Source organism: Chamaea fasciata, unplaced genomic scaffold (assembly GCF_029207755.1).
Source record: "Chamaea fasciata isolate MVZ Bird 193981 ecotype frontalis unplaced genomic scaffold, bChaFas1.0.hap1 SCAF_3, whole genome shotgun sequence".
Taxonomy (NCBI): domain Eukaryota; kingdom Metazoa; phylum Chordata; class Aves; order Passeriformes; family Sylviidae; genus Chamaea; species Chamaea fasciata.
This window is the reverse complement of record NW_027094088.1, coordinates 33,861,650-33,889,007: the sequence shown is the minus strand read 5'-3', so window position 1 is coordinate 33,889,007 and position 27,358 is coordinate 33,861,650. Positions and strand designations below refer to the sequence as shown.

The 27,358-nt window shown below is 40.3% G+C and overlaps 1 protein-coding gene across 1 annotated transcript in view; it reads left to right on the top strand.

Annotated features, from left to right (window-relative positions):
• Nucleotides 1-25,511, top strand: part of LOC136286693 (protein ELYS-like) — a 43,480-nt gene extending 17,969 nt beyond the window's left edge. The window contains exons 9-36 of the mRNA XM_066178548.1: nucleotides 240-372; nucleotides 479-660; nucleotides 1,165-1,226; nucleotides 2,067-2,195; nucleotides 4,250-4,340; nucleotides 4,427-4,516; nucleotides 4,704-4,844; nucleotides 5,602-5,706; nucleotides 5,825-5,918; nucleotides 6,219-6,342; nucleotides 6,448-6,504; nucleotides 7,642-7,788; nucleotides 8,535-8,722; nucleotides 8,897-9,041; nucleotides 9,129-9,260; nucleotides 9,824-9,971; nucleotides 10,053-10,203; nucleotides 10,765-10,872; nucleotides 11,351-11,549; nucleotides 12,290-12,484; nucleotides 13,663-14,089; nucleotides 14,610-14,709; nucleotides 15,628-15,734; nucleotides 16,897-17,057; nucleotides 18,086-19,877; nucleotides 20,651-20,784; nucleotides 21,229-21,335; nucleotides 21,842-25,511. Of these exons, the coding sequence (XP_066034645.1) occupies nucleotides 240-372; nucleotides 479-660; nucleotides 1,165-1,226; nucleotides 2,067-2,195; nucleotides 4,250-4,340; nucleotides 4,427-4,516; nucleotides 4,704-4,844; nucleotides 5,602-5,706; nucleotides 5,825-5,918; nucleotides 6,219-6,342; nucleotides 6,448-6,504; nucleotides 7,642-7,788; nucleotides 8,535-8,722; nucleotides 8,897-9,041; nucleotides 9,129-9,260; nucleotides 9,824-9,971; nucleotides 10,053-10,203; nucleotides 10,765-10,872; nucleotides 11,351-11,549; nucleotides 12,290-12,484; nucleotides 13,663-14,089; nucleotides 14,610-14,709; nucleotides 15,628-15,734; nucleotides 16,897-17,057; nucleotides 18,086-19,877; nucleotides 20,651-20,784; nucleotides 21,229-21,335; nucleotides 21,842-22,031 (5,639 nt within the window). The 3' untranslated portion in view covers nucleotides 22,032-25,511. The remainder of the gene's footprint in view (nucleotides 1-239; nucleotides 373-478; nucleotides 661-1,164; nucleotides 1,227-2,066; nucleotides 2,196-4,249; nucleotides 4,341-4,426; nucleotides 4,517-4,703; nucleotides 4,845-5,601; nucleotides 5,707-5,824; nucleotides 5,919-6,218; nucleotides 6,343-6,447; nucleotides 6,505-7,641; nucleotides 7,789-8,534; nucleotides 8,723-8,896; nucleotides 9,042-9,128; nucleotides 9,261-9,823; nucleotides 9,972-10,052; nucleotides 10,204-10,764; nucleotides 10,873-11,350; nucleotides 11,550-12,289; nucleotides 12,485-13,662; nucleotides 14,090-14,609; nucleotides 14,710-15,627; nucleotides 15,735-16,896; nucleotides 17,058-18,085; nucleotides 19,878-20,650; nucleotides 20,785-21,228; nucleotides 21,336-21,841) is intronic.
• The last annotated feature ends 1,847 nt before the right edge of the window (nucleotides 25,512-27,358 follow it).

The window sequence follows — 27,358 nt, the reverse complement described above, 5'->3', positions numbered from 1 at the left end:
TAATAATTGTGTATTCAGTTTGTTTTGAAATGGATATAATTTGAACAAGAAAAAGGGGCAATATGACTAAAACCTATCATATGGACATTTGCTACTCTGTATGTTGTTTTTATCATTCTTAATAGTGTTGTGTTTCATGAGTGAAATAACATAATTAAGCCAAAATAGAAAGTGATGATGTAAAACCAGCAGATATCTCACACTTTCTACAACAAGAAACAATGTCTTGTCTTTGACAGTAATCTCTCCTGACACCAGTGTATCAATCTTCTGTTGGCAAGTGAATACCTATGGTCAGGGAAAACCATCTACTTATTTGGGTGTGTTTGACATCAATCGCTGGTATCATGCTCAAATGCCAGACTCACTCAGGTAGGTTTTAAGTAAGTAATAATAAAAGTTTTAATTAAGCTTTCAATATCCCTACAAAGGTTAATTTGAAAATTGCTGTTGAGCTGATGCACTTGTTTTCTTTAAGGCCAGAAGAATTCCTTCATGATTGCCCCTATTTTGCACTGTGGTCACTGGATCCTGTAATAAGCATGACTTCTCCAAACCTCATTTTGGATATTCTGGTACACGAGCGTAGTCTGAGTCGGGGGGTTCCTCCTTCTTATCCACCACCTGAACAGTTCTTTAATCCAAGCACCTATAATTTTGGTAGGTATTTCACTTTGGTAGGCTTTTCATTTGAATAGGGACAAGCTTCAGTGGAGGTGAAATGCCACTTGGTGGTTCTCTTGTTCATTGTTTGTCACACAAGAACCAAAACAAACAAAGCCCTACAAGCCTCTCAGACCAAACAAAGCCCTGCAAGCCTCTCAGACCCAGTTACCTTGTCCTGACAAGGTGCTTTCTCTTGTGAAACATACCTGACAGGCTGCTGAGTTTTGGGTTTGGGGGCTTCTGATAACATAGGCTGGGAAGGGGTGTTGGTCATGAAATGAAATGCCTTTGAGCTGAGGCCCAGAGCACAGCACCTGGGTAGCAGCACTGGAGCTTAAGTTTCTACAGACAGACAGTAACTACTTTTTAAGGAAAGTGTGTAAGTGATGGGATGAAGGACAGGCGTGCTGGAGGTTGGTCTTTCCAGGCAGCACTATTTGAAAAGCACCAACTGGTGTTAAGGTAACAATGTCTGTCAAAGGTTCCTTGTTTCTGCAGATGTGACCTGCTTGCTGAACTCGGGAATTGTTCACATGACTTGTACCGGCTTCCAGAAGGAGGTGACTTTTTTTACTGTATCTCTGTTGAGGCTGTCAAGAGATGAACCTTTTCTAATTTTCTCTTTCTGTACATTGAGTGTCAGAGACCACTTTATGGTCCCACTGCCCATCCACATGCATGACTGCAGTCATACCCTGCCAGTTTCATGCAAATGGTAGTGTTTTAGGGAGGCATGAGCAGGGATTGAATGGCCAGAAGGGAATGCAGCATTGCTGTAGTAGGAAGAAGGAGTGTGGTGGAAGTTGGGGAAAATGTTTACTTTGTAGTGTCTGCATAGTGTGAAGTTAGGCTTTTGACCCCTAATGAACTTGAGGAAGGAGAACAGCATGGAGTAAGGGAGAAGTGATTTAACTGTGTGAGAAGAAATGCATGTTTTTTTTTCTCTCAACCTTGGCCAAATTATCACTTCCGAGCCACTGCACAGGTTGTGACAAACCCTTTCAAATTAAGTTGCAGCTCACTACATATACCCATATAAGTCATCTTCTGCAAAAAAATGCATAGAGTCTTTTCAAGAGTGATTTGTAGTTGTATTAGTTTTAACTTTCCAGAATGTCATTTCTGTCAATGTTCAGGGAAGAGCAAGGCCTGTGTATTGACAGACTGGAAAATACTTTCTTTCCTTCAGCATTGCAAGGGTTTTTTCTCCTATTGGATGTTTTTTTTTAGAAACTGGAACTCTTACTGTGCTGCTATCTTTAAGATCTACAGAGCAATGCTTACCAAAATTGCTAACCTAAAGCCTGCTGCTACTAATGCAGCTTTCTGACAGTCTAAGTGATCCAGAACCTTAGTGATTCAATGCTGTCTTAATCTGTGTTTTTTGACTGATGTTTCAGACCCTGAAGTTTTTGAAGAAATCTGGTCCTTTAATAAGTGAAGCCATTCATGACAGCTACACTCGGTGTCTTGTAGCTGGCTTGCTGTCTCCAAGGCTGGTTGATGTGCAGCCATCCAGTCTGAGTCAGGTGAGTGTACACTGGGGAATCCGGGGGGAAATACATCCATCTTGTCTGAAGGCTGTAAGGTGACAAATCCGTGATTTTTGATTGCAAGCTGCTCTGACAGGGTTTTGAGATACAGTTAGCAGAAGTATTAATATTGTTAAATCCAGTCTTCTGAGTGGGAACAGCCCTGAGTGGTCTGTCTTTGGTGAGCCGTCTGTAAGTTCCAGGCCCCAGTCCGCTTGCAGAAGCATTCAGTCAGTGCTGGATATGTGCATCAGAAAGCAGCTTTCTCTGGGAACAGCCTTCATCCTCTTGATGCCCTCAGTGTCTCAGAGCCTTGGGTGCAGTGCAGTAGGTGGTGGTGAAGGTGCCTCCCTCAGATGGTGCAGTACTGCAATCACCAGCTTGCTGCACTAGACATTATTTGCTTCCAAGGAAGCTCTAACCAGTTACAATTGTCAGCTCTACCTGACAATTTCATCACCACTTCCCCTCATTTTCCATTCATCGTTTTCCCTTCATCGGTGGGCTTTTCTGCACCCTCTCAAAACTGATCTTTATCTCTCTAGCCTTTGCCTTGAGCTGTGATAGCTTGATTTCCTCCTCTTAGACTGCCCTCTTGCTGCAACACCTGCATCACCTGTATCTCTCAGCACTGCCACATCCCGTCTGTCACCACAGTGGCTTCACACCCCTCTCTCACGGGTTTTCCTCTTTTGGTGCAGCAAACTTTGTCTCCCATCTGAAGAGTTTCATGAAACAAGGAGTCTTTGTGGTGAACAGCCCATCTTTCTCCAGGCAGGGTCAAAGCTGAAGGGTTGGATGGTCATCATGGAGTGGGGCAGCAAGCCCTAGGAAGGGGAGAGCAATCTTCTCCTGGCCTTCATCTTCCTGTCTGTGGGATCCTTCACCAGACTGTGGAAATGTGTCAGGAAGAATAATACTTCTGCATAGTGTGGTAGCTAAAACAAATTTGACAAGCAGACCCAGCCCATAGAATGCATTTTTTTGCAATGCTCTTACATTCTGATTAGGTTTTCTGATGTCAACTCTGGTGTGAAATTACTTGGGAAAGCGAGAAATTTTATAATGACCTTTGCTGAATTGTGACCATATTGTTCAGACGCTGCATTAAGCAGAGATTGCTTTTGAATACTAGACAGAAAAATTTCAGAAAAATTTCAAGTACCTTGGAATTTTGTTTGGTACCCTAAGTAGTATTTGGTGTGTTTCCATGTCTGAAATGCATTTTCAGAAAACGATGGAAATATTCCCTATGTCTTCTAATATGTAGAAATCACTCTTGAAAGTCATGATTTTACTTAGAATGTAAACTTTTAAAATTTGTTTAAAAAAAAGTAGAGGGAAGAAAAATTCTATGCAGGATAATTTCACCTGAAAGAAATGTCTGAACACCAGCTGGAATAAGCTACTGCATTATTTCCCATGGGTGTGCATGTCTGTGCATTATCCTTCTCAAGGACTGCCATGGCATTAGAATACAGTATTTGAACAGGTTGAAATTTCAGCCTACAAGAACTGAAATTTTTCACTTCTTTATAGTACGTTAACAAATTGTAACTTAATGTTTTGGCTGTCAAAGCTGCTTCATGTCTTGCTGGTCTCAGGAGCTGCGTGGCCTCAGCTTCACTGTTTCCATGCAAACACAGTTGTGTTTGCTCTGTCCCCTTCACGTGTTCCTGATGGCAAAGGGGTGTGCACAGAGTGCATAATAGGTATTAGCAGAGGATGATAGTGAAAAGAGTTAATTGGGACTCATTCTAGCCTGTGTGAAGCTGAAATGTGAGAGGAAACTTTCTTGTGTTCCTCAAACCAGCAAGCAGTCCAGCCTGTGGCTCGAATTAAGAAAGAATCAAGAATATGGAATTGGTTGCATTTGCAACTAATGTCTGAATGAGTATCCAGTTAGAAACAAACACTTCTGTCAGTGGCTAAGGCACTATCTGATTCAGAGCTACTATATCACTCACCAACAAAAACTCCAGTGTTTATCAAGGTGAGCCTTACAAGAAAAGTGTGTGAGGTTGTGATTTGCTGTTGTCTTTTCCTTTCAGGAGGAGCAGTTAGAAGCAGTGTTGTCAGCTGCTGTGCAGACAGGTTCTTTAGAACTTCTGACGGGATGCATTAAACACTGGACTTGTGAAGGTAATGCTGCTTGCACTGTTTTTATGTTGTGCCTGTTTTGGTTAGAAATTGTGGCTTCATGTCTTTTTTGTTTTCTCTTTTTAAAGAGCAGCCAAGTTCTGCTGTCAATTTACGGTTTGTTCTTGAGTGGACGTGGAACAAAGTGATCTGTACAAAAGATGAACTGGACCAAATCTGTGAGTAGTGGTGTAGTCATTGGTAAACCCTCGAATCATTCTTTGTAAAGGATCTTGCTCAGTCACCTGCCAGTGTGTGCTGCTGGTTCTTGAAGTGGTTGTTTATGTCTCCTGGGGTTGTTTAAGTGTCCTTTGGAAGTCTGCAGCTGCTCTGCTGACTGATGATTTAATGTTTCCCCTTGACAAGGTGTTCCACTGTTTGATGGCTCCTGCAACTTCATTGACCCACAGACATTACAGTCCCTTCAGCACTGCCAGCTGCTTCTGAGCAACCTCAGCACAGTCCTGAACTGTTTTCTGACAGAAGCTCGAGAGCTTACTGAGAAAGGTTGGTGAAAGCACTGCTGGCCCTTTGGTCTGTTTGTGAAGACTTGGAAGGATGCTTGGGTTGTAACTGTGGAGACAGGAGCTGGCGTTGTTTTGGATGGTTGGGAGAGTGTCAGGTTGAGCTGGGAGGAGAAGTTTAAGTGTGAGCAGTTGGGACTTGTTTTTAAAACACTTTGAGTTCAGGGGAGCAGCTTGTTGTGGAATTCATGCGGCTGGGTAGGTGAGGCTACCCTGATTTAGGAGTGAGCAGCTGGATGGCAATTACAGCAACTGAGTGTGGTAATGCTGAAAAATGTTCCTAATTGTTAGCTAGCAATCGGTAGTTGAGTGCAAATTGCTGGAAAATAGAAAGGAAACCAAAATTAGTTACTTGTAACGCAATTTCCTTGAGTTTTTAGCTGTTGAATTTAAAAATTCTTGTTGGCATATTGAGGGCAAAAGAAGACTCCAGCTTTGCTAAAGTAAAGCTCTCTTGCTATGTGGAAAACAACAGTCTTCTTCCTGAGTTAATCTAATAATTTAGGCTTTTTTTTTTCAATTTTAATCTTTAGTGATTCTTTTTCTTTGTAGTGATTTTTTTTTTGGTGGGTGGTGGGGGGGGAGGTGTTTTTTTCCTTCAAATTCAGAAGTGATCCAGAGGAACAACTACAAAGACAGGTTTCTACTGTTTGTTTGTACTTTCTATTTGTTCTGCAAAGGGAGTTTTGTAAAAAGGAGAGGAATTGCAATACTCAAATCATGATTTGCCTTTTTTTCAGGTTTTTCAGACTTGACCAACAAGCAGGTGGTAACCAGCCTCATTTCTTTGTATGCACAAGTGGTGATCTGGTTCTGTCGATCCAGTCTCCTTCCCGAGGGTTTAGGTAAGCAGACCCTGTAGTTACCAGAACACTTGAGGTTCTGTGATTTGTCTAGTCCAACGTTTTAGTTGAAAAAACATGGTCTTACTTCTTTAACTTGCTTTTACTTTATCACCTGTAGATGATCACATGCATTTGTCTAGACCTTTCTACAATTACCCTCTGATTCAGAGCTACTATACGGGTCACCGACAGAAACTCGAGCGTTTATCAAGGTAAGACTTAGAGGAAATCTCTGGAAAGCTGCCACTGTTAGATTGTGTGAGAGTGATTATTTTTGCAGTTAAACCCCTTTGTCTGCGCTTCCTTGGCATTACTTGTAATGGAGCAAGAAAGCAAACCTGGAATCCGAAAGGTCATTGCCACTCTTCTCTTGGGTCTGTGATTTGAACTCCTTAATTAAGAAGTTCATTGTGACCTAAGGAGTCTCATTCCTCCAACTGAGAAATCAGTGACACTGGCAGGCTGGAATGAGTGTTTTACTCTGTCCAAGCCCTTGCTCCCTTTTGTTGCAGAGGAAAATGGGATTCTGACTGCTTAATGATTGATGGAATGGTTTCCCAGTTGGGAGAGCAAGTGGAGAAGTTGTGGCGCAGAGATGAAGGCGGCACTGGGAAATACCCACCTGTTAGTTTACATGTGAGTATTGTGTTCCCTGAAAACCCCAGCAGCAGCAGCAGTCCTCTAAAGCCAATGGTTCTGAAAGACAGGAGCATTAGAAAAGCTTTTTGTCTTTCATTTCAGGCACTGCTGGATCTCTATTTGCTAGAAAGCATTGAAGAAAGTGACAAACATGCAATTGTATCCTTTCTGGATCTTGTTATTACCCCTTCAGTGTGTGCACGTAAATGTTCTTACATGTTTGTCAACTGTGTGGTTAACAACAATTTTAGTTTATGCCTCAAACTCAGTGTGAGTGAACACATTTAGAAGAGAATTAAGTCCTAAACAGAAGCATTGCTGAATTTCTTTCTAGTTTGGAATTTTTCAGACTTCTTTTTTCAAGTGTTTTGTTGGAAAGTCTCTTCTCATATGAGAAAGCATGTTCTCTACGTTATATTCAAGATAAAAACCTTGCTTAGTTCTTCTCAAATTTTAACAGTTACTAATTTTTTCAGGCACCCCTCTCTGTAGCATATGACTGCTACAGTGCCCTAAAATGTACTGTTTCCGAGCAAATGGTTGTAACAGTGGTTTTCCAGTAGCTGATTTTAGCCAAAATCATTTGTTTCCCAGTCCAGCTAACCGTGTTTGCTTTTTTATGTGTAAAAAGTGCAGGCACACAGAATATTCATTGGGCAGAAGTCTAATTTTTAGACTGCTAGAACACGCAGACTTGCTTTTGTTTGTTGGCTAAACCGAGAAGGCAGCCTGGAGAGAAAGGGGCTAAAAATGGTTGCAGTCTCAAGCTGCCTTACTCAGACATGTCCCTAACATGGGATGCCAGAAAGGGAAGGTGACACTTGGGAGTGAGGGATCCACATGTAGTTTTAATCACAGTTTCAATCAGTCAGTGCCAAGTTGCACTGTGAGGGCACCATAATTTGTGTTGTTTTGTGAAGTCAGAAAATGAGGGAAACAAAACAACTGTAGAACTTGCTTTCTTTAATAATTAAGCATTGGATGTTCAAGTGGGTTGATTGTCCAGCTGGTAGCTTCCCTGATGGAAGCAGAAGCCTGAGTTTATACCCAGTATTTGCTTTTTTGATTTCCTTACAGAAATCCACAAGTGTTTCTTTATCCAGGTATATTCAGAATGCAGTTTTGTGATTAGGACCTGACTATTGATAAAATAGGTTGTAGTAGCTTAGAATGGCAAGATCAGTATATTAGAATTTTCTGCTTGCTATTATTTTAATACTACCATGTTTTGCTAAATGTTATGTGATATAAGTTTTTTGTCTTAGCGATTTATTCACCTTAATTAGATACTCTCAGACAATTTACTTGCTGCTGGATATCATGCATTCCTTTCCAAATAAAACAGAAACTTCAATTGACTCCTTTCCAACTGCCTTTGCTATCCCTTGGGGTCTTGTTAAGCTGATTCAAGGATTTTGGCTCCTAGATCACAATGATTATGAAGTAAGTATGAAACAGTTGAGTTAGACACACATGGCACTGCAGAGATGTAATCAATAAAAATAATTCTAAGGATTGATACTTGGTTATAAGGGACTATTGAAGCATTAGAAGCTTTTTTGTAACACTGCTCTGACATCTTCAGCAAGAAGTTATGGTTTGAAATTTTGCTTTAACTACTTTGACAGGAATTTGATTAAAACAAAGGAGTAATCAACTTTCATAGTGCTTAATGTTTGAATTTTCAAAGCTGTCTGTGGTTAGGTTTTCAGCAGGCTAGTTGGGCACTGTTTCTAAAAGAGCGTTTTGGGTACTTGAAGCATGGAAACTGTGATGGTAGCAGGAAGATTTGAGACAGAAGATTGCAGAAATGACTTTTCAACCTGTTCTTCCTAATGCTTTAGGTTGTTCTTTGCCTGTGACCATACTAATAGAATCAATTTGTTTGTTGAGTAACTGATTATTTAGTAATGTTATTTATAAAGAGGCATGTTTTCACACAGAGTTTTGTTAACTTAGATAAATCTGAATTGTTCCTTTTAAGACATTCACTTTGTTTTGCATGGCTGATTTTTTTTTCCTGTAAATGCTGAAGAATTTTTACTGTTGTATCCTGGATCACATATTTTGTTAGTTAGACATCTAAGTTTGTTTAAGTCACGTCCAGCCTTGCTGCAGAAAGTTTTGTCTGTGTTTGTTGCTCGGGTGTTGTGTATCTGTGATAATACAGCTGCTCTCAACTTGTCCAGAATTCCCTGGCTCTGCTCTTCCATCCAGCTACCATCAAGACTGTGTCATGGCAGCACATGAGGATAATTCAGTCCCTCATGTGCCAGGGAGAGCACCGGCGAGCCCTCAGGTACATCCAGATGATGAAGCCGTCCACGTCCAGCAGCAGTGAAGTGCGGCTGTTCCTCACCGTCCTGTTGTCCAACAGGTAAGGAAATCTCCCACTGTTTTGGCACTGACATATTGGGAAATGTGGAGAAGTGATGATCCAAACGGGGCTCCCTTCCATTTCCTTTGATCTCTGAATGAATATACCATCACCGGGGCATCTTTTTGGCTCCAGTGTTCCCATTCCTTTCCATATCCAAACCCTTAACTGCAGGTGCATGGTGGAGGCTTGGGGTCTGCTGCAGCAACACACCACAAAGCTAAACGTAGAAGAGCTGCTAAAGCACATGTATGAAATCTGTCAGGAGATGGGGCTCATGGAGGATTTGTTGAAGCTGCCCTTCACAGACACAGAAAAAGTGAGTTTGGAGAAGAAGCAAATTGTCTCTTTGGCAAGAGAAGAGGCAGAATCACAACTGATGTTTGAAATGTGTTATTTCTCACAGGAGTGTTTGGAGAAGTTTTTACAGACCAAATCTGGTGTTCAGAACCATGAATTCCTCTTGGTCCACCATCTGCAGCGTGCCAACTACATCCCAGCGCTGCAGCTCAATCAGTCCATAAAGGCCAGTCTGACGGTAAGGATAGATATCCTGCTGTGTGAAATTATGAATTAAATGTTACAGACCGTGGTTGACTCTAGTTAAAAAAGTTTGTTTGCATCTGAGGAATAAATATGTATCTTGTGTTTTCATTCAGATCCTCAGATCCCTCTGTTATGTATGGTTTAGGTCATGGAAGTTGTTTGTGTTACTTCTTTCTCTGCTTTGTGTTACTTGTTTCTGTGGAATGAAGAGTATGTTGTATGTCATGTCTTTTCCCTGAGAGCAGTCTAGATGCTCCACAGGTAAAATTTGCCTTATGGGTTTTAGTTGTGAGTTTTGGAGTTTTTTGGGTTTTTACGTTTCCGTTTTTTAACTAGTCTTCCTTGCAGTTATCCAAAACTACCAGGTGAAGTTGGTGTGTACTCTTGGGTGGAGCCTGGAACTTGTTGTAAATCTGTGCAGTGGATTTGTTCTTCTTTGTCTATAGAGCAAATTTAGGCCTTAGTAAGAAAGAGCAGAGGTAGTTCTGTGCAATGAAGTTCTGTGCAACTTCTGTTAAATTGTTAACGTCTTGCTTTACACATTTCCTTTGTCAGAATGATCGTGATCCTCGCTTGAGAGAGAGAGCAGTTGCCAGAAATTCTCTGTTAGACCAATATGGCAAGATCCTTCCCACAGTTCAAAGGAAGCTGGCAGTAGAGAGAGCCAAGCCGTACCGTTTGCCTTCTTCGGTATTAAGAGAAGGTAATTTTAGGGAAACACGATGTGCAGCTGGTCAGCACTTTGGTTACACACGGCTGATACTTTTCCCTCTTGCTTATACAGTCCCAAGGCCAAAGCCATTGTCAACAGCAACAAGGCAGGGTAATACAGGAAATGTGCATACAAGAGCAACTTTCATCAGTAAAGTGTTGTCCAAAATCGGAGAAGTATGGTTAGGGAATGAGCAGAAAAAAAATATCTCACCATATGACAGGTAAGCAGCCTTTTATAAAAGTTAGTCTTGAGCTATGTGTTTGGAGAGGGAGGTGGAGTGAGAGTGGGTGAGTGAGTGAGTGGTAGGGGAGAGCACAAGAATTCAGTTTGAATTTTGTTATTTTTTTGGTGGGAAGGTGCACATGAATAAAGCTTTGTTTTTCTTTTTTGCACATATAGCATATAACATGTAAGAATCAATTCATCATAAGTAGTGTTTGGAGAATTTTTCTTCTATGGTAATCTTCTCTATACAAATACATGTATTTACATTATGGCAAATGTGTTTACAGTGTTTAAGGCAGCTGAAACTCAAAACTATTTGTCACTACCATGAAGCTGTTGGTGTACCAACTTACAGACTTGTTTGTGTGATCACGTAGTAATCTTTTACCAGTTCCTGCTTGGTTATTTAAAAATAAGCAGAATTACAATGAGTGCAGAAGAGGCTTGTAATTGTCAGGTGACTGTCCTACATGGGATGTGGTTAAATAAACTTTAATTCTGGTATGGCTGGACTTCGAGGGAATGAAAATCAGTTGCATTTTTGTTTTCCTTCTAGTCCTAGACCTACAGAGCCAGCAGTCAGTACACATCCTCTTCCTGGTGCAGAGTTACCTGATGCATTTCTCGGGACACCTATTACAAAACTTTCTCAGAAGTGTTCAAGGTATAGTAGGTCCTACAAACTTTATATTTCAGAATGGTGTTGTTCATCATGTATATACATGTGCATGTGTGTATGCTTCTTCAGTTTTCCAAGGATTCTGTTGCATTTCGTTTTGTATCTCAAAGAAAAAGTCAATTTAGGGACAAAATTAGATGGACAATTTGAAATGGTCCCTGCATTGAAATGTAGGTGAATTTTCTCCACTGCTGAGAGCCAAGTCACTTGTGCCACTTAAAATTGGGACATTCTTATGTCAGAGATAGGGATTTAGGAAACTAGGTATGAAATGTAAAGAAACAATGAAAAAATGCCCCAAAGTGCCTGTCACTTGTTTGTGGGACTGATAGATCACCCCCAGCAGTAAGGCTGTATTTCTTGTTCATCCAGTGTTTTTGTTCCGCATCATCTGAGATGATCACAGCATGATATTTGTCATTTCTTTCTTGATGTTCCTAGTTTCAATTGTGTGTTTTACCAGGTTGCTGGATTTGGTGGTTCGTCCTGTTCCTTCCTGCTCTGCGGCCCAGGATGAGAGCCGGCAGTCCCCGTGGATGGCTTCTACTTCTTGTGTGGCATCATGCAGCCCCCTGAGATCAACCACACATCGCTCCAGCTCCCAAAAGAGCCTGCCAAGAGCAGCAGAGTTAAATTTACTGGAAACTCCTCTTGTGGTCAAGGTTTGTATTTTAAAAAGTCAGTAGCAGCCAACCAAACCAAAAGCTTGTGAGCTTTGTTTAAAGTGAAATGACCAAAGTATTTAGTAGAAATGCTTCTGGATTGAAATTTTCAGTATGCATGTGGTTATTGTATACACAGCCCTTTTGGAAGCAGTATATTGGGAATAGTAAATTTTTAAGCAGGAAACTGTAGTTCTCAGCTGATTGCAGTGGACAATACTGTAAAATAATCTGAGATAAGAACAGCTGAATGCTTCTACATGAAGATGTGTAGGTATTTTTGCAGCAGTGTCACTTCCTCTTGTGTGCAGCTGATTAATTAGTGAAAAAAATCTGTGGCTGTTCTTTGCAGAATTGCTGTCAGATGCAGCAACTGAAAACACTGTTGTGCAGAGTAAAGTTAAAATTGTGTGCCTTTTATAAGAGCAGTGTAGGTAGTGGGATAGGAGATAACCTTGCAGAAATCAAGATGTCATATCCTTATTTCCTGAAGAAGTAATTTTGAAAAATAACTTTTATTTTGGTGGCACTACAAAGACGAACCAAGGGAATTATAAAAAGCATGTATTTTTTTCTTTAAAATGTTGGTATTTTTGGAAGAAAAGTGCATAGGCAGAACTTTCTGTTGCTATAAACACAGTTCGTAATTTATGCTAATTTAAATTTTGTAATTTAAGTACAGTCTTCTGTTTTGATGATTTAACTAGTCTTAAATTAAGTGTTCTTATTTTTTTTCCTAGAGGGCTAAAGTTTTGGCCACATCTTCTGGTTTTCCTGGGTTTACTCCTCAGTCTATTCTCAGGTCCAGCCTTCGCACTACACCCCTAGCAACTCCCTCTGCATCCCCAGGACGATCAGTTACTCCTCCCCTACGAGCAAAGGAACCCAGAATATCTTTCAGGGAAGAGAGCTCACATGCAAAGTGGACTGTTGGGGTAAGCTGGACTACAGTTAGTGAGTTTTGCAGATAATGCTGTGATTTAATTTAGACTTAAAAGTTTGCCAAAACGCCTTATACTGAGAATCTGGAGTGTGAATCAGAATGGCAGAATTTGGTTAAAAAAAAGATTGTCTTATGCTAGACATTCTGTAACATCATGTTCTTGCAGGATCATATTCATAACAAATTTTATTCAGATGTTGCTAGGACCTCTGGTTGTTCAGAATGTTAGTTCACCTTTCAGCTGTACCTTTTCAAATAGTAGTGTTGCAGGAAAATAAGGAATATGGATGTGGAGCCCATGTTTGGGTTTGTTAAATTTTGCAAACTGAACATCTGGGAAAGGAACAAAAGTCATAAAGATGCATTGACTTTCAGCCTGTCTTTTTGCAATGTTGTGTTTACTTTAATGATGGTAAAAAAAAGACTCTTGATGAAGAGAACTGTAGTATTTTGTTCTCCTAGCCCTAAAGTTCTTGGGTTTGCTTCTTGCCTTGCACCAGGGATAGCATCCATGTAGTTTTCAAATGCCGTGGGTCCATCTGACCAGCTGTGGTCCCTTCTGCTCCTGAAGCTGTGTAGCTGGATTCTGTTGTTCAGACCATCAGGCAGTTGCCAGCATAATGTACCCAAATCAGGGGCACGTGCAGCTATCCCCTGTGTGAGTAGCTCATGTATGTTACAAGTAGTTACTCAATTGTAACAAGATGTGCTCTCTCCCATATGAAATTCTTACTAATAGTGGCAGTGTGGCCATATTAATTTACTTGTTCTATGCCACAGGCATAGTTGAACACCAGTATATTTTAGTAGTGCATATGTGTTGAAAGGGCAAGCATAAAATAGAGAAATCTTGGGTTAGGATTTTATTAGGCAAAGCTTTGTCTTCCTGAAAACACACTAGTAAATCCAATGAAAAGCCTTGAGATAACATTATGAGCAAGACTGATTCAATCTTAATTCTTCAATGTCATGGAAACTCAATAAGCAATCTAAAGTGTGATTAATTTTTACACTCAGCCTTAAATCTAATACAGTGCAAGAATGAGAATTAATTTTTCATTGCCTCACTAAGAGGATGTGTAACTTAAAAATGTCAGTATTTGTTGGGTTTTTTTGTTTTGCTTTGACAAAAAGCAGACTCATGTTGCCGATCTGAATGGGTTTCTTTAGGTAACAGAAGATGATAAAGCACAATTTGGAGCCTCATCTGAGCATCATCATGGCTTGGAGGATGCTTGGTCTGAAAGTAGAGCTAAACCAAGTCTGTTTGATCTGAGCAGTCCTGGGGATGATCGTGCTGAATTGCAGGAGTCTTTAGAAAGCGTACCTGGAGATGATTTGGAGAAGATGGATGTCAGCAAGGAAAATAGTAACTTCTCTGTCAGATCAGACCAGACTACTTTGGAGTATCATGATGCAAAATCACCTGGTGATTTTGAAGATGATGTCATCTTTATAGCTGCTAAACCAGCTAATTCTTCCACTGACGAAACTGTTGATGTTCAAGATTTGGAGAAGGAGGAAGAAAGTGAAATGGTTGAGGATAAACCTTTCCAGATTAAACAACCAGATCCTTCAGGACAAACAAAAGAAGCAGGTGTGTTTCGTCCTGTGATAACCTAAGTTTCTGAATTTTTCAAATGTCTTCAAAAGATTGAATTACTGATGAGTGCAGCAGTTAAGGATGAGTTTTCACAAGTGCCCTAGGCTTTTAAAATTACCTCTATGTTTTATGGATTTTTTTAGGTATCCTGGACCTTACAAATGTATACTTTCCTTGGCTGACATTTTTTGTGTAGTTGCAGCTGAAAGGCAACAGTACAGGAGTTTTGAAAGGGATACATGTTTAAAACTTTGGCTTCTGGTTACGTTTTAGGGGTACTTCTATAATTTGTGGGAGTTTTTACATTGTTTTACTGAAATTATGCATCAGACTTTTTGTTCTACTGGAAAGAAGAACACGGGCCATCTGTGCATTTGAAGTCTTGGTGGCATTATTTTGTTAAGTCTCTGTCTTAGATGAAATGCATAAAGGATCACTTTAAACTCATATGAGCAGTTTAAAAGAAGTGATATTGAGTGCAACAGGGAAGTCATCCATCTCTTCATTTTTGTAGGATTTGTGGAAGAATCAAATGCTGAATATCATACCCTTCCTGAGCATAAGTTGGTGTTTAAAGCTGCTGAGGCTGCAACTTCTGGGGCTGGAAATGAAGGGTGAGCTTATGAAGTAGATACATCTTCGGGTTCACACAACATAGCTGCTGGCTTTTCTGTGTTTGAAAGCTGATTTTGACCTGGGATTAGTTCTTTCCTGTGTTCTTATATGTAAGGGCCTGTCTATTCCATTCTGTCTGTGACCAAAAGTAATCTGGCATGAATGTAATGCACATTGACTAGCTGTCAGTTTGAGCCTATTTTCTCAAATCATTGCAGACCCCAAAGTTTGATGATAAAGACTTCATTCAACAGTCCCATACAGATCTTGTGAGAGTTACTAAGCAGCTACTGTGAACATAAGCCCTGGGTTTTTTTCTGAAAATTGTGTAGTTAAAAATGAATCCTGAGATTCCTGTAACTTCAGTGGGTTTATTTTGCACTTTGAGTGCTTTCTGACAGTATTTTTTACACGTAATTTCTGTTCTCTGTGTGTGCTCAACTAGCATCTATTTATTTATGGAAAGGGAAGCCATCTGCTCACCAGGTACTTTAAAACCTGCAACTGCTGAGTGATAAAGACAGAATGTCAGCAATGAGAGAACCCTTCATTTCAAGTGGTGACTTTCACCTGTACAGACTTCTGTTCAGTTGGTTCTGAACTTCTGTTATTGTAGTTGTCCTCTTTCTACAGAAGACAAATAATATATTATTCTGTAATACACCTGTGTTATGTTATTATCTATTATTGGATAGCTGGAAAGAATATTAAGTACTTAATTCATTGCATAAAATGAGTTACAAAACGAATTACAAATTGAGTCATAAATTGAATATGTTGATAGAGGAATTTCTAATTTTTCTTGCGTTTTTTGTGGTTTGAAACTTGAAGATTTTGCAGTGAGAAAGTAACTTGTGAAGTTCTTAAAGGTTTGTCTTCAAGCTTTATGATGAATTTCTCTCCTTCTTTCCATGAAGTGAAACCACCTACCAGGAGTCTGAAATGATCTCTTCATCAGAGGAAAAAGCCATACTGGTTGCAACAAATCCACAGCTTGCTGAATCCCCGGAGGCAGACAGTGAATGTATGTTGGAAATGTTCTGTGTGTCAGGGTAGCAGAGCTCCTTAAGTGAAATGTGTAGTTTGCCATACCACTGTAGGTGTCTCAGATTGAAACAGTAGTAGCATGTTACTGCTAACTTCCATTAAACTAGAGAGAACACCCTCCTTAAAGAAAATCCTTGTAGAAAGTGCACAGTGGATCTTTCAGTTCTTGATCAAAATACTGAGATGCTGGTAGGACTTCAAGTGTTATAAGGAGAGATCAGTATTTATTTTAATATTCTACACCACTACCAGTTTGTGTGCCGTGGGACCTGCTGCTTGATTTACTGTTTTAAAAGATGATGTATTCTCAGTATTCAGACTGAAGCAACTATGTACCAGTGTGCCTTTCTAGCCACATTTTCCTCTTTTTTTCCCTCTATGGACTTGACAGCTGATTTTCTCCTTCTCTCCTGCTGTGGGGCTGCATCCTTTACCTGATGTGTAGTTGTCACAGTTTAAACCCAGTTGACAACTGAGTCCCACACAGCCACTCACTCATTTCCCCTGGGTGAATGGGGGAGAGAATCAGAGAGCTAAAGGTGAGAAAACTCATGGGTTGAGGTAAAGACACCTTAATAGGGAAAGCAAAAGTCTTGCATGCAAGTCAGGCAAAACAAGGAATTCATTCACCACTTCCCATCGTCAGGCATGTGTTCAGCCATCTTCAGGAAAGCAGGAAGATGGGTCATGGGAAGACAAACACCATAACTTGGAATGTCTCCTGCTTCTTCCTTCTTTCACCTGCCTTTTATGCTGAACATGAATATTTTATGGGATGTCAGTTGGTGTCAGCTGTCCTGGCTGTCCCCTCCCATCTCTTTGTGCACTCACTGCTGGCATGGTGTGAGAAGCAGGAAAGCCTTGGCTCTGTGTAGGTGCTGCTCAGCAGTAACTAAAACATCCCTGTTACCAACACTGCTTTCAGTACAAATCCAGAATGGACTAGTACCAGCTACCATGAAGAAAATTAACTATCCCAGCCAAAACCATTACAATATTTCTAGCTTTTGGAGAAAGCCCAATATATGTGGTAGGATGAAGAACCATATTGTTGGCTCTCGCTAGCTTTGTTACTTCTTTTTGCTTAAACTTATATCATTTATATAAAGGTAAGGTAAAATTACATAAATCTCTTCTAGCTGTGATAAGTATCCATGACAGTGAGGACATGGTCGGTACTCCATCTGAAAATCTCCTTGAGGGCAAGTGTCTGGATTTACCTGAAGAATGTAATCCTGAGGCAGCTGAAGTTGCAGAAGTCTCTGTTTCTAACAATCCTTCAAAAACTGAGGAAATTAATGTAAGTATGCTATCTTCTCATTTTCTACAAAACAGAAAAAAGTTTGCAAATTGAGGACAGGCCTGTTGTCCTGACAGTTAAGAGAGACTCAAAAATGTGTCTGTTTCTTGAGCTGCTTAACACAAGTTTAAAACCTCGGTGTTGTATGGGCAGATATGTTCTTCTCTTTTGCATATTCTGTTCCTATAACATGAATGGAACCTGTCAAGACTTAGGCCTTATAGAGCAAACAAAACCAAAATAAAAGCCTAAACTATTTTTTAAAACAGCTGGGCATTAGTTTGATTTACATGAATTCAGACTTTTTTATTTTACTTTAAAAAATAGTTTTAATGTTAAAAACAATAAGAAAGTTACAGGAGTGCAGCTTCTTTGTACTGGTAACCATTGCAAACAAAAAGATGTGGAAACCAAACTCAAAATTATTTAGGTGCTTAGGTCCTTTACTGTTTGTTCCTTCTTAACACAAACAGAATTCCCAGCAATGAGCTTATTTTGGTGTCAAGATATTTCTTCAAGAGATGGAGATATTTAGAAATCATGTGTTATCTCATGCAGCCCACTCCTCAGAGTGCAGTGTTGAGTTGTTGGATGTGACACCTGGCCAGTCTAAGTGCTGCAGTCAGAACTATTATGACGGAAGCATTAAGCATTGGGAACCCAACTGTATTTCACCCTGTCAGAGGCAATGGGTCACTCTGGCTGTGGAGCAGTGCAGAGGGCACTGCAATGGGATGGTCACTGCTGGTTGTGTACACACCTTGTGTTGGAAAAGTGCTCCTGGTCATGGGCAGTGGCAAATGGTCAGTTCTGAACAGAAATATCAGAAACAGAGCATGTGAACTGCACACAGGGACTGCTCTGATCCTTGTGCCTCAAGTACATAAGCTCTCAGCTGTAGTACAAAAGCACACTGTTTCATATTCCGGGGTGATCTTAAGGGAACTGTCCTCAGTTTCATCTAGCTCAGTGTGAAATGAGTCTGTTTGCTACTGAATAAAACATTAACAGACATTTTTTAACTTCAGGTTATAGAAGATACCTCAGAACCAGCGCCTGAAATATCACCATATAGTGAGCTAGATCCATCAAGTGATCTTCATTATAGCTATGAAAATATAGAGCAACAGTTTGCATGTGATTTGCCTGATAATAAAGAGAGTGAATGTGATGCAGCTGAGGGAGATGGAGACCTTTATCTATCTCAGAGTAATTTTACCTTAGTTTTGGAAGGAGAAGAAGGGGAAGCAGAGATGGGAGACCCTACATCAGTAGACGCTTCTAAACCAGATGACAAAACAACAGAAGAAAAGCCTGTTGCCAATTTAGGAAATACTGAAAGCCAGGAACATGTTACAAACTCAGTGTCCACTGTAACTGGTGATCAGGAATCTCAAAATATTGCAGAGTCACTCCCATACGTGCCTGAACCTATTAAGGTTGCAATTGCTGAGAACTTACTGGATGTAATAAAAGACACCAGGAGTAAAGAATTTGCATCTGAAGTTGTAGAACAATCTATTCATGAAACCATAGGTAAAAAGGTAACTAGATTCCAGAAGGCAAAAGCTCCCTTAACGCCTGTGCTAGAAGTGGTGGGAGAGGAAACCAGCAGACATCATTATGGCATTACTCCAAGAACACGCACGAGGGGACAGCTGAGTAGAAGTCCAGGTGTTCTGTCTGCAGGCACTCAGCAGCTGCTGAAGACAGACAGCCCAGCTCTGCTTGGAATGTCTCCTCGGAGAAGTACCAGGCGAATAAAAGAAGCATCCGAGACTCCTGGACTCCAAACAGAAGAAAATGCTCAAGAGCAGCAAATACCTGTGACACCTGTTACTCCTAGGAGAGGTAGGAAACCCAAATTGTCTAATTTAGTCAAAACAGAAAGCAGCCATTCTGATGGACAAGCCTTGTCTGACAGTACGCAGCCTGTTACTCCCAGAAGAGGATTAAGGAGAGCAAAGGAAGCTGCATCTGAACTCCAAGAAGAGGCTCATGAGGAAACGCCTCTTGCTGAAGGCAGCATTGTTGCTTCTTTTCCTTCCAAAAGGACTAAAGGAGGAAAAAGTTCAGCTGGAAATCCAGAAACTGGCAAGATTGACACTGATCATAAAGTAAAATCAGCAGTCAGTCCTAGTAGAAGTGCAAGAAAATTAAAAAGCTTTAATTTGCAGTTTACTGAAGATACTGTCAAGGATGAACAGGTGCAGCTTAGTGACCAACCCCTTTTACCTGTGCCAAAAAAAAGAGGCAGAAGAAGAAAGATAAGTTCATCAGAAATTTCAGAAAATTCTGATCTTGATGTGTCTAAATCATCGCTTCCTCAAACAGAATTTAAACTTCCTGTCACGCCTAGAAGAAGTGCTAGGAAGGCAGCACAAAGCCTCTTAGCAGACCCAGAGTCTACCTCTTCTCAGGAAGACATGCATTCAGGAGTGAAAGTAGAAGTCCTTGATACTCCTAAGAGAAGAACTAGAAAACAGCCACAAGAGAATCCAGAAAAAGTGGATACTCATGAGCAAACTCCTGCAGAGCCAAGTGAGGAGCCAGCCACACCCAGGACTACAGCAAGGACAGGGCGTCGAGGCAGGAAGAGGAGATCAATGTCTGAGGAGACCTCCCAAGGGCCTGGTGGCAGTCCTTTGCTGCTTGAAGACATAAACCCCTCAGGACCTGATCAGACAGCAAGAGCTCTGACAGATCGTGTTACAAGAACCAGATCCCGCACGACTGCCATCCATCAGAAACTGTCTGTTGAGGAAAATGAGGCTTTCCTTTTCTCTCCTCCTCTCACAAAGCTGACAAAGAAATTTGAAGGTAGGGTGCGCTGTGCTTATATGCAAAATAGGGCATGTCCTCTTCTTTAAACCACAGAAACAAACTCTGAGGATGGCTTTAAGTATTGTAAAGAATATAAGAAAAAATTTGCCAAGAGGCAGTTCATCTTTTCGCTGAAGTCGGTGGTGACTGCCTGCTTAGTTTTGGTAGAAACAGATGATAAAGCTGATCTAAGCTGAGAAATTAAATTTAAGCTACATTTTTGTAAGGAACTTAATTTGTCAGATTTTGAAAACCAGAGATTATTTGTGAACATGTGATTGCCATCTCATCTCTTCCCCCCCAACAGAGAAATAAAGCATGTGTGCTTCCAAATTCTGTTCAGTTTTCAAGTTCAGATGAGCTGCATCTTGCAACAAACTGCACAGCTGTTTAATTATGTGATTCTTTTTCATGAGTGTATACTTGGTCAGTGAAATTAGTGTACAGAGGAGTCTTTTAATTAGAGTACATGATAATTTTTTTTGAGATGTGTAAGGACTGTTGATGCCTCTGGAGTATAATACCTTTGATTATGTAGGTGCAGGTAAAATCACTACCCTGGCTTAGTTTTGTTTTTACTATTTTTGGTAACAGAATGAATCCCAAGAGGCAGTTACTAGGAGGAAAAATGCCTTTGCATGGAATGTTTATTAAGCTGATTGGACCTTTATTTTTGTAAGCTATTGTGCTTTTATTTGTCAGCTGTAGTTTAATAGTACTGTCCCTTATATATAAGGTATGTGCATACTAACAATGCGTTGTCATTTTAGCTGGAAAAACAGACCATCCTGTGCAGTTTAAGGATTTAGACCCGGATTTGTCTTCTCAATTTGTCTTTTCACCCCCTCTTTTGAGGTCAAGGAGAAAAAATGTAGCTAGCATTTCCCGAGTTGTGAAAGAAGCAGTAAGTAAAAACTCCACTTGACCCATGTTCTTGATTTTAATTCTGTACCATTTCTTGAGATAGTGCTTTGCAATGCTTTGCCTTTTTCATTGGAAACATATCTAAAAAGAACTTTAAATGAATCAGCTAAAAAATTGGTTTTCTTCATGAAAACTAGCTACAAAAGTCAGTTTTGAATCTATGTAAATCAAGAATTGATAAATACTGTTTTGCCTTTAACAAAAGGCACAGTGGCTCTCTTTAAACTGACTTGCTATGTTATCTGTTAATTTCAGAATTTTAACTTTTGGGATGGTAAAATAATTTGATGTGGAAGGTTTATTTTTGCAAACAAAGGGTACTTTTGGAAATAACTTTGGCATGATTTCTTAATGAAAAACCATTATTATTCCACAGAAGTCTAAGAACTTGTTTATGAGTAACATTTTTGGTGCCTTAACATAGGAGCTCCCAGCTAAAGAGGAAGAGGATACCAAATCCATGGAGTCTGGGGGAAAGCAAAAATTGAAGAGAGGTAGAACTCCAAAATCAAAAATGAAGAAAGCAAGCAAGTATGAAATAAGTTTTGAACAGTTATTTGCATTTCCTAATGTGATGGTGATGCAGCTGTTTAGTACCTCACTACTTCTTCCTCTCTTGGTTGTGCAGGTCTTCTCTCACTCTATCAGCATGTCCAGCTTGCTGGTGTAATAGGCACCTTTTCCCCATTTAAGGGTTTGATTTGCTAATGGAAATGGAAAAGGGAGGGAATAGAAAAGGGCAGGTGGATACTAATTGCAGTGGTGACATTGCAATGCTTTTACATTGTCTTATGCCTCCCTATGAAGCCACACTCTTCCAGTTTAGTTTCTCATAAGAGGTGGGAAGTTGCCAGACAATGAGTAAAGGGAATGAAAGCAAAATGAACCTTATTTTTGCGCCTTTTCTGCCTTGATTCTATCTACAAAGAAGTCCATGCATTTTTTTGGAATTGATTTTGGCATTCCATGTCATTTTTATCCTCGATTAAATACTGTTAGTAATGAAAAATTGATTTGATGCCCATCCTTCTTTTCAGAACCACAAAAGAAAGTTCTTGGTCACCTCCACCAGTCGAAATAAAATTCATCTCTCCTTTTGCAAGTCCAGTGGATGGAACAAAAACCAAACACAAAGAAACTACAGAAGCAGCAGGGAAGACCCTAAGAAGGAACAAAAAGAGACTGTCTAATTTTCCAAAGCCAGTTGTGCGCCGGAAGATGCTGTAACTGTTTTTTTAAGTTTATAATGTACGCCACTCTTTGTAAAGTCATCAAAATTGTGTGAATTAGTAAAAAGAAGAAAAATCATCTAATTTGGAAGAGATAATTTATATAAATTATTGTAAAATTTCATTTAAAAATGGTCTTCAGTAAGTAACTCCATATGGAGTGTGATTTCCTCAGTCAATGCAGTTTTCTATTTTATATTAAGACTTCATACATTTATATAATATGTAAATACAGCTTATTTTAGGAATGTGAAATAAAAATGTATACTTCACAATGTGCTTACTGTCTGATAGCTTTTTGAGGGAATACTGGGTTGAATGACCTGTATTGCTCAGAACTTTTAATGTTGGTTTTTGGGAGTTACAGACTCAAAAGTAATTCCAAAAGGTTTTTAAAAGTTTGTTTGGAATTCCTATAACAAGTAAACATTTTAAACATACTAGTTTTAACTTAAAAATTATGTTTGACCTTCTGGCACAAATAATTGGACTTACAATACAAACTGGTAATTCTTTACATTCACGGTTAAGTTGTATTGTATTGAAGTCAGAATGTAAACAATTGTGTTTTAATCTGTGCAATATTTTGGTTTTGTATTTGTCTTAAACTTTGGGAAAGCTGCTTTTTAGTTCATAAAACCAGATCACTCCTCAGATGTGTCATTATTTCTTAAAATTTGTTGTCAGCAAAAAGTTAACTGTACAGACGGTGTGATGCTTACAATAGCATATCAGATTTAAAGGGATACTACCCAGATACATTGAAATTTGAGCCAAAATTATTTTCGTAATATGACTGCTACTATAATTGAAATACTTATTGTCTGTAAACATGCTTTGCAGTATTTGAAACCTGCATATCACAGCACTGAAAACCTGATGGTAAAGCCTATATAATAGTCTGCAAAAGGTACAAAAATATACAGAAATCTTATTTGCAAACCGTATTTTTGAATAATTATTTCATTAACAGTCTTGGGTTAAGGAGTATATGTCCCTATACAGTTTCAATTTGTATAAATAAAGTCACAAACCTATTCTTTTAAAAGCAGACATGGAAGTACTATTTTGATGTGCAGTCTTTTAGACAATGGATTATTTTTCTGTATGTTAATTTATATATGGATGCAACTTTGAAGACTACAGAATGGTGGAACCTGATATTAAACTTTTCAATTAGTAAAAACTACTACACTTATTTTAAGACATAAGTTATTAATTCACTAACAGCTTGTACATAGTGAATGAATGTATTAATAACAGACTGAGCTTGTAAAAGAAGATTGTTCTGGGGCTGTGATTTTTCTGTCTCAGAACAGATCATTCTAGAGAAGCAGTTGCATGCACTTGAATATTTTTCTCCTTGGGGAAGTATTCATGACTGAATGGAAGCTTAAAGTCAAATGTTTAAAATGTGAAACTGGCAGTAAATTGAGGCCTTTGAGTTAAGTTAGTAATTATTTTCTCTGTGTATTTTGTACTTGAATGACTATACATATTGTCAAAGAGGAAAGGGGAGGGAAGATTAGCAATATTTTTTTATATTCACATTGCACAGAAGTGCAGTGAATAGCACAGAAGATCAAATTTTAAAAATTGGAATAGAATACAGATGGCAAATCTGGGTTTTGTAGTGTGCGAGAGTATTTGTAAGATACTCTGATTATTGTCAAATAATTTGATGAATTGACTGATAAAATACTAGTGAAGATTGCTTAATAGGGTTTTAACACGTTTCTGTCGTTTATACTTATATATATATATATGTATATTTTTGGTATGAAAATTAATTAGAACAAATGAAAATATAGCATTAGCTTATTTTATTAGTTTTTAGCATCTATTTTACACCTCAGCTAAAATATCCTTATTTGTCTGTGCTGAGGAAGGAAGCAAGCAATAGCAAAAGACAATTGGCATTAGATTTAATAACTTCCTAAAGGTTTGCAATTTTCTAGTAACTTTTGACTTAAAAGGAGTTTTAATTGTGTTGACATGTTTTACTCTTTTTTTTTTTCCTTTTTTTTTGTAACTTGGATTCGGTGCACAGTTCTCCAGTGGTGACCAGTTTCCCCAAGGAGCAGTTTGGGTATAAGCATAATGTGTAACAGGGAATGGGAGCTGAGAAATTTGAAGGACATAGAAGGACATGGAAGCAAAACCAGACACTGACTCTGTTTAGAGCCTGAGAAAAGGAGGAAGCTGGGGAACAGTGTTAAGGCACCAGCTCAAGGATGGGTTTATAATGAAGTGGAGAAAATAGACTTTATGTGGGTGCTTTCTGTGTAGGCTTGCTACATGTGTGAAGGATGAGTGGCAAAGATTTGCAGCTGTTTGCACATGGATCTGAGAGAGAGAGTAGTAATGCCAGAGAAGGGCAAGAGGGGCCTGTGAGAGGAGGTGGGATGTGTTGTGCTGGTGGATGGATGCAGAAAGCTGTGGGGGCATAGAGCTGCAGTTTTCTTGCAAGCAAGGTGGGAATTTCACAGGAGCTACAGCTCACTGCTAAACAGAACATTCTGAAGTTTTTTATAGAAAAGTAATTGCTTGAAGGGCGTATGTTTTTATTCCCTAAAGAAGTGCTGGATGGCTAAAAGCTGAAGCCAGATTGTGCATCTGTACCTTTGGGGTGTAACCCCAGAGAAAACTCCACTGGAAGGCTGACCACCTTGGGACAGCAGAATCGTAGCTTTCAGGAAGAATAAAATCGGGGGCAATGACAGACATTATTTCCAGGAAGCACACAGGAGGAGATACTAGTGATGGGAGTATGAATAACATTAAGGGCTGTTGTTAGAAGGTATTTTGTAAAGAAAAGAAATGTTACAGTGGAAATTGTTCACCTGAGTTACCTCAAAACCTTTTTTTTTCTTCAGACATTTGTAAGCTGAGGCTGATGAAAGTATTCGTTCCAGGTTATAACACAAAGGAGAGTTAAATCTATTTTACTTTCAATAGCCACTCAGTGCTTGAAGTGCTAATTGATTCATGTTGACTTTGTTTATTTGCCTTAATATTTGTACATGTCCAGTGTGCAAGCAAGGGCACAGATAACTACTGAATCCCCCATCAGAACTTCCTCTCATGGAAGACTACTCTCAGGGTTGTCAGTGCAATAAATTTGTTTGCTGCAATTTCATTACTTCCCATGTAACTAATAAATAGCAAAGTTGTTGATTTCTGGTGGGGAAAAAACAGCTATAAGCAGGAAACAATCTACAAGTTCTTATGAGTAGTTGGGCAATGCTTGCAATCAATTAGTCTAGGCCAGTCTGAAAATACTGAAATAATAGAATTTTAGGTAATTGGACAGTGTTTGTTTCTTTTGTTCGTACTTTTGTGCAAACTTCTGGGTTTCCGTTTCAGGAATGCTTTTTTTCACCAAAGTAGTCAAGATAATGAATCTCTTTGATATGCTTGAAGATAAACATTCTGTGGTTCCTGTTGAATTAAAGTTGTTCCTAAAATAAAATACATTTTCCAGCACTGGGCTGTGTGGATGACCAATATGTGAGGTAGAGGGAAAAATGCAGGTTATGGTTACTGATGTGTCCGCTCAGGTCATTTCCTCCTTGGCTGTGTCATGACTCACAGCAGGCATTGATGTGCTGTGCATTGCTGCAGAACTTGGTTTAAACCAGAACTGGAAAATGAATTATGAGTGAATGACTGCTCGCTTGTATTTTGATACTACAACTGGGATTTTAATAACAATGAGAGAAGGATGTAGGAGGTGGGTGTGTGATTTCTATGAAAACCAACAGCACAAGCCTATTTGACCCCAGGGCACAGAAAAACCTTTGCTTTTGATCCGACCCGTTGTGGCTTCTGACCATGGTGTCTTCCTTAAAGGACAAGATTGGTGTGCTCATCTCAGCAGGACCCAACAGTTACATGGGCCAGGTAAGGTTTTACTCAAAGAAGCAACTAAAATCAGTTTTTGCTAATGCACAGTTGTAGACTGGTCAGGTTTTTTTATCTCCTTATTAACATTCACCTAAGTGTAATGCACATGTCTGGTGTTCATTGGTTTGAAGTGTTACGTAGCGTTACCTGCATTTCTGTCATCCTGGAACTGAACACCAAAATGTAGCACACGCTCTCACACAGAATCACAGGATAAACTGAGTTGGAAGGCACCCACAAGGATCATCGAAGCCCAACCCCTGGCCCTGCACAGGACACCCCAAGAGTCGCACCACGTGCCTGAGAGCATTGTCCAAGCGCTTCTTGAACTCTGTCAGGCTGGTGCTGTGACCACTTCCTGGGGAGTCTGTTCAGTGCCCGACCACCCTCTGGGTGAAGAAACTTTTCTAATACCCAGCCTAAACTCCTGACACAACTTCAGGCCTCTCCCTCTGGTTCTGTCACTGTCACCACAGAGATCAGTGCCTGCCCGTCCTCTTGCTCCCATGAGGAAGTCATGGACTTCCATGAGGTCTCCCCCCAGTCTCCTCCCCGCTGAACAGACCCAGTGACCTCAGCCACTCCTAATATGGCTTCCCCGCTAGGCCCATCTCGGCTGCCCTCCTCTGGATGCTCTCCCCGAGTTCAGCATCTCTGTGCCGGTGCGCGGCAGACCCGCAGGCGCGCTCCCGCAGGTGTGGATGTGTTCTTCCCGGGCGCAGGCACCACCGGCGCTCCCCGGGCCGGCCCGGCGGGGGGAGGCGGGGCGTGCGCTGCACGCGCCTGACAACAACATGGCTGCGGCTGCTTAGCCGGGCGGCGGTGCTGCGGGACGCCGGGCTGCCCCACAGCCCAGGAGAGCCTGACTTGCTACTCGGGGAAATAAGGTGTCAGATGGAGTTTTGGAGAAACAGTGGTGGCAGGGTCTTTCCTGGTGTGACGCTGTTTTACTGGTGCGGTGGAGAGAATAGGATCCTTAAACTGGCAGGAGAGAGTCACCGAACACCAGGCCCCGTTGCGTGGGTTGCTGGTGTTTCTGCAGTTGATCTTGTCGGGATTGCTGGTTGTAGAAGCCTCTTGGAGAACTAAATGTTCCAAATCCATCCGAGTACAGCCTTGGGCAGCCTGCTCTAGGTGATGGTTTGAGCAGCAGGGCAGTTGGACAAGATGACTGCCAGTGGTTACAGAAAGCCATGCTAGAATTCCGTTATAAAGCCAAGAATTGTGCTGGGAGGGACAGGCAGTGAAATCCCACACTGCTGTGTTCTGTACTGAGCCCCTCAGCGCCTGTGTCTGTCTGTCCAGGTAAAGGAGGCAATGTAGAGACAAGCATTGACCCAGCACAGACTTCAGGAACTTTTGCTTGCTTAGCCATGTTACACAGGCTGCAGCTCTTGAATGAAACCGGAGTCATGTCAG